Genomic DNA, 12334 nt, shown 5'->3' on the forward strand with positions numbered 1-12334 from the left:
CAGCTTACACAGCTGCCCCTGGCTCCTGGAGGCTGACCATGAGGGCTCAGACCCCAGGAAGAGGAAACCCTAACTGACAGCCATCTGCTTTGCCCATGGGAAGAACACAAGGTCTCATTCTGGGTGTGTCTTCTTTCTTCTCTGCCTCAGAGCCACATATTAGCTTCATCCTGGGTGATGCAAACCAATCAATTGTAAGTTGGTCATGTTTTGTCCTCCACCGGTCATTTGGGCAGCCAAACCACTGTATCTTGGGCCATTCTGCCAGGTCACCATTTTGAACCATTTGAAAATACCTATATTACAGTATATAAAGTAAGAACATAAGTGTTCAACAGGACAAGATTGACAAACATATTTGTTTTTCTACCATTCTGCTTTATTTATGCAAATAAGTATCCTAGAATGGTCACTTTTGGGACCTGGAAATGGTTACATGAGCAGGTGGTTTAGTTTAGAATGTCTGACTAATATTTTTGCAGTTAAGTAGCATTTTCTGTTTTCCAGTAACTCTTTAAAGCCCATTTACGTTGCCTGAATATGCATAATTCCTCCTTTGGAAATGTCTACGTTTCCACCACCGTGCTGGTGATTCTTCATCGTCCCACTCAAATCCTACCCCTCCCCGCCCACTCCTGGCCACACTTGTCAGCCTGTTCCCTGGCTCAAAGGCTGACACCTACGAGCCGCATCCCCCAGGCTTTTCTGTTCTCTGACTTCCAGGTGGGTTTGACCAAAGGGAAGTGCTGTTGGAGTGTGAAGAGTGGCGCGAGAGAGGGCTGGGTCTTCTCCCTCCCTCCCTGCTAGGCCCTGGTCTCCATCACGGCTGCGTTCCTCCACCATATACCATAGGCTGGGCAGTCCCTCTCCCGTGGCTACAGCTCTCACTGGGTTCCAGGAATAGCACGCCATTTCCCTTTTGCTTCTTCAGGCCAAAGGATGATAAAGGCTTCTGCTGTTGCTAGTTTCCAGGGGCTTCACCATCTCGCCTTGATTCTCTTAACCCTGCCCACAGTGTGGGTTAAGGGCTGAACTGTAACCTCCCCACACCAATTCCTATGTTGAAGTCCTAACCTCCCCCCCCAACCCCGAGACCTCAGAATGTGACTGTCTTTGGAGAGAGTATCTTCAAAGAGGTAATTAAGGTTAAACAAAGTCATATGGGTGGGCCCTAATCCAATCGGACTTGTGTCCTTATAATAAGAGGAGATTAGGACACAGACACACGCAGAAGAAAGACCACGTGAGGACACCGGAGAAGACAGCCATCTGCAAGCCAAGGAGAGAGGCTTCAGAAGAAACCAACCCTGCCCACACCTTGATCTTGGACTTCCCAGCCTCCAGAACTGTAAGAAAATAAACGTCTGTGGTTTATAAGCCACTCGTCAATGGTATTTTTGTTATAGCAGCCTGAGTGGACTCAGATAGCAGTAGTTTGTCACGGCAGCCCTAGAAAAAACACTCCCATCATTAAACTGCTCAAGTAGCCTTGGGAATGTGCTGACCGTATCCTTCTGGGACCGTGCCTCACACACCCAGTCTCACCAACGGTTGCTATCGTATGTCCCTTTATCAACCCCATGGTATCTATCATCACATTTCTATCTCAGTTTGTAAATACGTCAACATCTGTGCCATGAATACCTTTTACCGAAATACTGTAGGACTCACTTTCACAATAAGGTACCTAAACTGTTTCTAATAAAGGAGCCAAGTAACATCCAACTCTCCATGTAGAGCAGCCTGTCATTTCTAGAAAAATCCTTTCACATTTTTAAATCAACTTTGGCTGGAAGGCCTGGGGGTAATGATTGAAGCCCAGAGTGTCTCTGAAGATGCTGCATGAGAGTTGTCGTTGCTGCTTCAGTGGCTGGGAGCCCCACTGGTCGATGTGGAAGCCAAGCAAGATGAGCTGGAATGTGTAGGGGGGTGCTGGGTTCTTCACTTAGGGATATCTAGGGAGGAAAAAGATATCACTAGAGTGAGAGTCGTTAAAACATCCAAAAAAGCTATATAGTTAAAATTATTTAAATGATAAAAAACGATTTTATAAAATCACCGGGCTGGATGGGATGTATTGAGTTTCCCAACTTCACCACCTTCCCCCCGTCCCCGCCATCTTCACCTTGAGTTACTAATAATAAGTTCCTTAGTCTCCAAAGTGCTCTTACAACTATATTTCATTTGAATCTCAAGAAAATTCTGCGAGGTAGGTAGGGAGGTATTAACAACTCCGTTTTACAAATAAAGGAAACCGAAGAACAGGTAGTTTAAGTGCCAGCTCAAGTTCATGGAGCTAAAAGGCATTAGAGCTGGGTCTGGAGACTTGTGATTCTTAGACCAGGTGGGTATCGGTAGAGTTCCCATCGTTTATCCACCCTACTAATCTGGGCATGCACGCAAAAGGCAAATGTCACAGGTTGACACCCCAACCAAAACTCACAGCGAGAAAGGATTTCTCCTCGACATCTGGCCGTGAGCAGAAAGAGGAAAGAATGGAGAGAACAAGAGAAAGACATAATACGAGCTGAGCTTGCAGGGAACAGGAGGGATGTACGCTCACCCGTATCTTGGCCCCGGCTGTGTGCAGAGCGACACAGGAGGGCTGGCAGATGTACAGATGCTGAACTTCCTCAAACACTGTCCCCCTCCCCGACTCCACATTCAGCTGCCCAGTCCCAGCAGTCAGATCATCCATTACATCCCTCTAATGCTCTGACGGCTATGTTTGCAACGCACAGGGTTTCTATTAATCCGGGGGAAATCCTACTTTAGACTGTCATCGAATCAGAAATTGCTTCCGCCGTGACTGCCGTCTCCAGCGAACCAGGTCCCTCTTCCTCCACAGAGATGTGCCACACGGGCTGGTCTCGCCCACACCCTCCACCTGCCTCAGGTGCTCTCTCTACTCCTTCTCTAAATCTGTCCTTGGAGGCCCCCCTTCTCCTAGAAGCTTCAGTGTATTGACCCTCAGGGATTTCTGCCTCAGCTGCATTCCTGAAGCCATTATTACCCAGACCCCTAACTTAGCACTGAACGTATGCTCTCGGGCGTCAGTACCTGTTTCTGAAGGTACTGGGTTGGCCAAAAAGTTCGCTCGGGTTCTTCTGTAACATAGATAACCTGAGCGAACTTTTTGGCCAACCCAATAATAATAATAATTTTTTTTTTTTTTTTTGCGGTATGCGGGCCTCTCACTGTTGTGGTCTCTCCCGTTGCGGAGCACAGGCTCCGAACACGCAGGCTCAGCGGCCATGGCTCACGGGCCCAGCCGCTCCGCGGCATGTGGGATTTTCCCAGACCGGGGCACGAACCCGTGTCCCCTGCATCGGCAGGCGGACCCTCAACCACCGCGCCACCTGGGAAGCCCTAGTCAGCATTTTTGTGTTGTTCTAAGATCAGCCTAAGGTAAGAGAACAAACAGAAGCCTTCCTTCGTATCATTTTAGGAACAATGAAAATAAAATAATACCTGTTGAATGGAGAAAAAGCCTAGCTTTCTGTGATACAAGAATGGGCTAGTAACACCTCATCTGTAACAGTTTCAAATTTAATCCTATTACAGTGCAAAGCATAATTTATCACTGTATTTGAGGAACCCTTTCTCCTAAGTCCCCCAGGGAGATTCACAGGCCCAGGCAGGCTCTCCTTAAGCTTTCCTCTTCCACCCTGGCAGGTCCCAGGGACTCCCCCGCCCCCCTCCTCTCCTCCTGGTAACCGCCACCACCTACCCAGACTGTGGGTTTCTCATCCCTCCTAGATGGGTTCCTGAAGATGGTCTCATTATGGCCACCTGTTGGGCTGCACCCCACAGGCCTATGGGCCCTGCACTTGCCCAGGTTCAAGACTGAAGAAAGAGCCCGAAGTCAACAACAGAGACATCCATGGTTTAATGGATGGGGGAGCTTACATGTCTGAAGCAAGGTCCCCCCATTTGCAGCAGGCGTCAGACAGGACATGGCGGCAGTCTTTGCTCCCAGGGTGGGGGCGGGGGGGCGGAGATTACCAGTTATAGGGGAAATGACGTCAGGTGGGCTCATTGGTTACCAGGGAAACCAGCAGAGGGGCACGCCCCTCACCACCCCTTTGATAAGAACAATCACTAGCTGGGGCGGAGGCAAGTACATGGGAAGGTCAGTCACATGCGTCAGATATAGGTGACGCAGGCCCTGGTCGGGCAGAGGACTTATGGAGAGCAAGAGAACAGCCATCTTGAGTGGCCTGACTATACAGGCTTCCTTGCTGTCCCTGAAAACAAGTTTGCAGACCCTTTTCATTTTAAGACTTTTATGTGCATCATTACAAAAGAAAAGACAAGATCTAAGAGCAAAATATGGGGAAGTTATATAAAAGGGTACAAATCTGACAGTCTTGGGTCCTGGTCCAGAGCATCTGATGATCTGGTTAAAATAACTGGAAATTTCTTTTACACTAACATTGGGTATTATAAGCAGAAAGGGTAGGGGGTCCCCGGAGAAAAGAGAACCAGGCATGGCTTTCTTGACACAAGAGAACCCATTTTGACCTAAGCCATTTTGTGATCTAAGCCTGGCCACAATGCTTGCCCTTGAACAGGTCTCAGTAATGAATGATCTTAAGGGAACAAAAGAATGCAGGAACAAAGAAAAAGCAGTCAAGAAACAACGGTTCTGTGATAAAAGAGTCCTAGATTCTCCTCAAGAGATATACATAGATGTAGAGAATGGACTTGAGGACACAGAGAGGGGGAAGGTTGTAAGCTGGGACGAAGTGAGAGAATGGCATGGACATATATACACTACCAAATGTAAAATAGATAGCTAGTGGGAAGCAGCTGCATAGCACAGGGAGATCAGCTCGGTGCTGTGTGACCACCTAGAGGGGTGGGATAGGGAGGGTGGGAGGGAGATGCAAGAGGGAGGAGATATGGGAATATATGTATGTGTATAGCTGATTCACTTTGTTATAAAGCAGAAACTAACCATTGTAAAGCAATTATACTCCAATAAAGATGTTTAAAAAAAGAGATACATAACAATCTGATACATATCGTTGAGTACATACATATCTCTGGGGGCAGAAAGTAAGGCCCCCACCCAGGTGGAGGATGGAATGATGATGTTGATCTTTTCTGACCGTCGTGACTCCATGACCGTCGTGACTCCAATCAATTGAAGCCTGCACTCTGTCAACCTTTGCCCCAATTCTACACTGACTTTTCCACTGCTTAAGACCCTTCATGAATATGCATGTATCCTTAGTTTCAAACTTCCCAAATTTTGCTATTCAGGGAGGCACAGCTTGGGAAAGATCCCTGGTGTTCCCCTTTCTTTTGGCTGCGCTGTGAGATCTTAGTTCCTTGACCAGGGATTGAACCTGGGCCCTCGGCAGTGAAAGCATGGAGTCCTAACCACTGGACCACCAGGGAAGTCCCTCTCCTTCCTTGCTGCAGATAATAATTCCTTCCTTCTCCCATTCTTTGGTTTGGCCATGTTTCTTGGCTTGACACCCACCCAAAGGCAAATCCAGTTTTTTGGGTAACACATCCACACCGGGAGGATGACACACCCCAACTTCACGGGGACAGAGGCTCCTGTGCTTGGGACCCTCCCAGACCTCTCCCTCTGTGTCTCTTCATCTGGCAGTTCATCTGTGTCTTTTATCACATCCTTTAATAAACTGGCAAACGTGTTTCCCTGAGTTCTGTGAGCCGCTCTAGCGAATTAATCAAACCCAAGGAGGGGGTCGTTGGAACCTCGGATCTATAGCTGCTTGGTCAGAAGCACAGGTGACACTGGTGACTGAAGTGCAGGGGAGGAGGGCAGAGAGCAGTCTTGTGGGACTGAGCCCTTATCCTGTGGGTTCTGACGCCGCCTCCAGGTAGATGGTGCCAGAATTGAGTTAAATTGCAGGCCACCCAGCTGGTGTTGCAGAGAACTGCTTGGTGTGGGGAAAACGCCCACACACTTGGTGACCAGAAGTGCCAGAAATGTGTGTCTTGTGTGAGAAGTAAAAGAAGCACTTAGGAGACAGACGGGGCTGAGGTTTCTTCCTACAACAGGAGGGAAAGACTAGGGTTTTCCTTCACACTGGGGCTCATCAAACCTTTTACTTCCTACTCATCTTTGGCTGCTTCCTTGCTGTGAAACTCCGTCTCGGTCCTTCCCCCAGAAAAGTCCATTTCTTCAGTGCAGAGACTTAACAAGGACTATCTTAGCAGGAGAGTTGAACCCCTATTTCAAGAGGTTTCAAGAACTTTCACTTCTGAGCACTTGGAGACCAGGCAAGACATATTTTACTACACTTCTATCCTACATGGGATTCTTCTTTTAAGAGCTTTTGCCTACAGCTCCACCGACTTTTTTCCCTTTTCTCTCTTTTTTAAAATAATTGTTTATTTTTGAACAGGTTACTTTTCTACATAGTTCAGTATTGGAAAGATACAAAAAGGGACAGTGAAAAAAATCTCCCCCACTCACCTCCCAGCCCTCCAGTTCCCTTCCTCAAGGGCAACCAAGATGATCTCTTTTTCCTGTGTATCCTTACAGAGATATTTTATACATTGCAAGCAAATATACACATGAAATGCAAATATATTCTCCCCCTCTCCTTTTTCATACAATTGGTAGTATACCATCACTTTTTGTTCACTATATATATATATGAGAGTATGCGTGTGTGTGTGTGTGTGTGTGTATGTGTGTGTGCCCACGTGTATGAACAGTACTCAAAGAACTTCCTTGGGGACTCCCCTGGTGGCACAGTGGATAAGACTTCACACTCCCAACGCAGGGGGCCCGGGTTCGATCCCTGGTCAGGGAACTAGATCCCACATGCATGCCGCAGCTAAGAGTTCATATGCCACGACTACAGAGCCTGTGTGCCGCAACTAAGGAGCTGGAGAGCTGCAACTAAGGAGCCCTGGAGCCACAACCAAGGAGCCTGCCTGTCACAACTACAGAGCCCACGTGCTGCAACTAAGGAGCCTGCAAGCTGCAACTAAGGAACCCACCTGCCACAACTAAGACCCAACACAACCAAATAAATAAATAAAATTTTAAAAAGAAAGAAGCATAAGGGAACTTAAAAAAAAAACTTCCTCAATCTTTCAAGGGTTGTATTATAGTCCATTTATTGATGAGCCAAATTTATAACTATTTGAGCTGTTCACAATCTTTTGCTCTTAGAAACGATGCTGACATAATTTTTTTTTTTTTTTTTTTTTTTTTTGGCTGTGCCACACAGCATGCAGGATCTTAGTTCCCTGATCAGGGATTGAACCTGCGCCCCCTGCAGTGGAAGTGTGGAGTGTTAACCACTGGACCACCAGGGAAGTCCCTGATATAAATTATCTTTACATATGTGCAGGTCTGTCTGCCGTCGCCTGTTTTCTGATGGGCTAAGGGTGTCGACAGCCATGCAATCTACCAGTAATACCAGTACCGGAGCATCTTCACATAGAGTATTCCTTTCCTCAACCTGCTCCTACAAAAACAGACAGAATCGGGTAATTTAAATGTATTTTTTTCATCAGTTGAACTTACTGTTCTTTTTCTAGAGATATTTACACAATAGTTTCTTTCCATGTTGCTGTCACGTGTTTAAATGGAAGGCCATGGGAGAAGATGCATGGAAGGCCATGCTTCACACATCAGAACTCTCTGGGGTTCTTTTCTTAGACCACTTCCTGGGCAATCAGTGCCTAAATCTTCAACTGCTGGATTTATATCTCTCGCCCTGCTCTCCCCGCCAAGTCTCGGCTCATACATTCAGCTCCTTCTCAATGTGCCTACTTGTTGTCCCACAGGTACTTCACAACAAGCATGTCCAGTCTCAGTAGGAGATGGCATGAACCTTTACACAATCGCCCAACCCAGATACCCAGGAGTCATCCCTACGCGGCTGGAGCCTCCCCCTCAGCCTAAGTCCCTCGAGGGCACGAGGGCACGACTGGGTCTTGTTAGGGTCACACATCCCTCGAGCTCTCTCCAGTGGCTGTAAGATACTTGTTGGATAAATGAATACATATATGAATGACTTCTCCTTCTCTTTCATTTCAGGGCAATGGCTGAAACCACCTGGCAGGGGAAATTTGAAGCAGGGAGAGAAAATTCCTGTCTTCTGGCTGGGTGTCATTTTATTGGGCACAGACAAGGGAGTGAGAAAGGCAACAGGCTACTGATTGACCTGAGGCTGAGTGACCCCAGAAAGAGGGGGGCTCCTCAGGAGGCTAAGGCCCAAGAAGGGCTGTTACAGGGAACAATTTGCATACCAGTGTGTACACTATACACCTGTGTCTGTCACTCCCCAGTTGAATTGTTTTTTGTTCTCCATTTATGTTATTTGCAGACATTTGCAAATGATCACTGATACACACAACACCCTTCGATAAACCCATGGATCACTTAAGAGAATAGATCGCGTAAAGGAGTACTGTAGGTGGATATGGAAAGAGATAAATAGAATCACAACAATGATAGCCCTGCAGGGTGCCGATCACTCTTCTAGAAACACCATCACCACCAACAATAATAATTGCAAATATCTGGCTGCTGGGCATTATATTACTTCATTTAATCTTCCCAAGCCTGTGATGCGGTAAAATAAGCAAAAGAGGGACTTCTCTGGCGGTCCAGTGGTTAAGACTCTGCACTTCCACTGCAGGGGGCGCAAGTTCGATCCTTGGTCAGGGAATTAAGATCCCACATGCCTCGCGGCCAAAACACCAAAACATAAAGCAGAAGCAATATTGTAACAAATTCAATAAGGACTTAAAAAAAAAGTCTATCCTCAACACTTTATGATGACTCCCAGTTCAGGGGGGATGTGCTAATACTGTATGTAAATATAGATTATTGTGTTTGAAAGTCATAAAGTCAGGAGTTTCTCATTTTAGTCATATAAACACAGCTTCAAATCACCCCTGTAAATTGCCTAAGCATAGGCTGGGAGCTGAGTGACAAGTAACGGCCACTGGTGGGGATGAAGATGTCTGGGGAGGGACCCCCCCCAGAAGGGTTTCCTTCCAGGAGGAGAGTCTAAGCGGGGTGACTGCTCATCCTGGCTTCAGCTGAGTGGATGCTTCACCCCCAGGATGGAGCTGCTTCCTGGACCCCTGCTGTCCTTTGTCTGCCTACGAGCCCAGAAGGCTGCGCAGACGGTCTGATCACCCCTCCAGGTGACACTGACGAAGAGGGTGCTCTCTTTTCCTCCTAGCTTACTCTGCTTCTATGAGAAATAGAGGAAGGTGTGAGGGAGAAATAGTCAACACAGCTTTAAAGAAGCCACAGGCCTGTCTTTCTTCTTGGTTTGTCTTTAACTCGGGGTGAAACTGTCAGCTGTGGAGGAAGGCTAGGCAGAAAATTCTAGCCAGGGTTTTGAAATTTAAATCCAAGATTTTGTGGGACTTCCCTGGTGGGCCAGTGGTTAAGACTCCATGCTTCCACTGCAGGGGGCGCGGGTTCGATCCCTGGTGGGGGAACTAAGATCCCACAGGCTGCACAGCGTGGCCAAAAAATTAAAAAATAAATAAAATAAATAAATAAATCCAAGATTATGTGATGGCACCATTCAGCCTCCCAAGTAGGTGGCCTAAAGTAGGGATGTGTTCCAAAACATTCCAATGGTTGTTTGTTAGTAAGGATCATGAATTCATATTTCAAGACATCCATGTCTTAGAATATTGGCTTCTACTGTAGTTTGTGGTAAAATACCACATTACAAAATGTTTTACACGTGCACATACCTATATACTACATATACACATATATTTTAAACCCCAGTAATAACAGTGATTAAAATACCCGTCATAACTAATATGTATATAACTAAAAATATCACATAACTCATAAACACGGTTCTTCTTTTCTGGTAGATCCTCAAGAGAAGCCCATTTTTGTCAAATACTTTGTGATTAACTCTTCAGTAAAAACAAGCAGCCATTTGGCCCCAGGGCAAGAGAAGCAGGTAGAATCACTCCTGTTGGAAATGCCAGGGTAATTTATTATGGGTAGCATGATCAAACAAGAGGCTACAAGACAGAACATGTAAACTATGCTCCTTCAGAGGCAAAGGAGAGATGCAAAGACGCTAAGCAGTGGCCCTTCCTGAGAGTTAATTTTGCCCCCAGGATTCTTAGCAATTAGGACTTTTGGTCTTGTAGGTATCCGAAATTAACAAAAACCCATATTGTAGTTAGTAGGCAGCGAGGGCGCACAAGACAGAATTCACAGCACTGAGTTTAACACACTATTCCATCTGGGAGCGTGGAATCAAAAACCCAACACTGGGGACTTCCCGGGTGGTCCAGTGGTTAAGACTCTGCACTCCCAATGCAGAGGGCCCGGGTTCGATCCCTGGTCAGGGAACTAGAGCCTGCATGCCGTAACTAAAGATCCCGCGTGCCACAACTAAGACCGGGCACAGCTAAACAAAAAAGCAAAACACAAAACAGAAAAACAACCCCACACCGATGAGGCGTAATGAGCAGGCAGAAGATGTTATGGAGGCCAGGCAGGAAAAGAAAATATAGGGCTTACATTTTCTTATAGCTCTGGCTGCAACTATTTTTTACACAGAGGAAACTGTGAGAAAGAAGACAAAGAAAAGTGGGGAAAGTAAAGGTAAAAGCGAGAAACAAAGCTTATTCCACAGGTTGGAGCCTCCTCCTGGCCACGTGGCTGACCGCTCATCAGCGTCTCAGCAGCTGGTCACCATCAGCACTCTCACTGGTCCCTGTTGTCTCCATGATGATTTGGTGCGACTCTGACAGCTTCTGCTAGTTACTGAACGCTTGCTTTGAGCTGAGCACTGTTGTTACTAACTCTATTCTACAGACAAGGAAACAGAGCCTCCGAGATTGCTAACAATTTGGCCCAAATCACTGAGCTGCTGAGACTGTGAGATCAGGCACTGAACCTAGGCTGTTTCAGTCCCTAGCCTGTGCTCTTGTTCAGCAAAGTGAAAAATAAGATGGAATTTAATGGGGGAGAACACGAACATGTATTGAGTACTTAATATATACCTGGTGGCATTTAGTCCTCACCACAGTCCTGCAAGGGAGGTATCATTATTCCCATTTTATAGATGAAGAAACTGAGGCTCAGAGAGGTTAAGTAACTTATCCAAGGTTGCGCTGTTAAGTAAAAAAGCCCAGATCTCTCAGACCGCAAAGCCCATACTCTTTCTTATTCTTCCTTCCAAATGGAATTCTCAGGAATTTCACTGAACTAACTAAATAAAAATCTCTCCTTTAGATATTTTTACCTCTGCACATCCAAACCAAACAGACGTTATAAAACGAATACCTGGGGGGTTCATCAGAATTTGAAAGGAATCTATTAAAGATTGCCTGCAAGGAAGCCACTGCATAAACTGTGTTTTGTAAATTCTTCTGTTGTAATTAATTAAGTTTTCTAAAGTTCAAAGAGAAAGATGGGAGGCAGAAACCAGTTTTTATTGGTTTACAATCAGAATTCATGAATATACTGGCTTCTTTTTTGGTATAAGGAGAGAGCAGAGAGTAAATGTGGTAGGAAACTATGGGGGTCCACAAATCCAGACTTTAGCCTGGAATGGACTTTAAAGATGTAATTCAAACTTATAAACGGGGAAATGAAAAGTCAAATAGCTTGAGTGACTGCTAGTTAACAGCAGAGCTGAGGCTAGAAACCTGCGTGTCCTGATTCTTAAACCATTATTCTTTCTATGACATGAACCAGGAATCACTTTAGAGAATATTCCTTTTTTCTCCTCTTTTGACCCAGACAGGGATGAAAAAGTGAGAAAGCTTAACAAAGCATTAAGGATCATACACCATGATCAAGTGGGGTTTATCCCAGGAATGCAAGGATTCTTCACTATATGCAAATCAATCAATGTGATACACCATATTAACAAAATGCAGGATAAAAACCATATGATAATCTCAGTAGATGCAGAAAAAGTTTTCCACAAAATTCAACACCCATTTATGATAAAAAACTCTGCAGAAAGTAGGCATAGAGGGAACCTACCTCAACATGATAAAGGCCATATATATCAAACCCACAGCCAACATTGTTCTCAATGGTGAAAAACTGAAACCATTTCCTCCAAGATCAGGAACAAGACAAGGTTGCCCACTCTCACCGCTATTATTCAACATAGTTTTGGAAGTTTTAGCCACAGCCATCAGAGAAGAAAAAGAAATAAAAGAAATCCAAATCGGAAAAGAAGAAGTAAAACTGTCACTGTTTGCAGATGACATGATACTATACATAGAGAATCCTAAAGATGCTACCAGAAAACTACTAGAGCTAATCAATGAATTTCGTAAAGTAGCAGGATACAAAATTAATGCACAGAAATCTCTTGAA

The 12334-nt window shown here is 45.5% G+C and overlaps 1 protein-coding gene across 1 annotated transcript in view; it reads right to left on the reverse strand.

Annotated features, from left to right (window-relative positions):
* Positions 1-406: 406 nt before the first annotated feature.
* Positions 407-12334, reverse strand: part of FBXO16 (F-box protein 16) — a 54568-nt gene continuing 42640 nt past the window's right edge. The window contains 3 exon segments of the mRNA XM_081237008.1: positions 407-1803; positions 1805-1840; positions 1842-1955. Of these exon segments, the coding sequence (XP_081093134.1) occupies positions 1780-1803; positions 1805-1840; positions 1842-1955 (174 nt within the window). The 3' untranslated portion in view covers positions 407-1779.

Source organism: Mesoplodon bidens (genome assembly GCF_964165515.1).
Source record: "Mesoplodon bidens genome assembly, chromosome: 6".
Classification (NCBI taxonomy): domain Eukaryota; kingdom Metazoa; phylum Chordata; class Mammalia; order Artiodactyla; family Ziphiidae; genus Mesoplodon; species Mesoplodon bidens.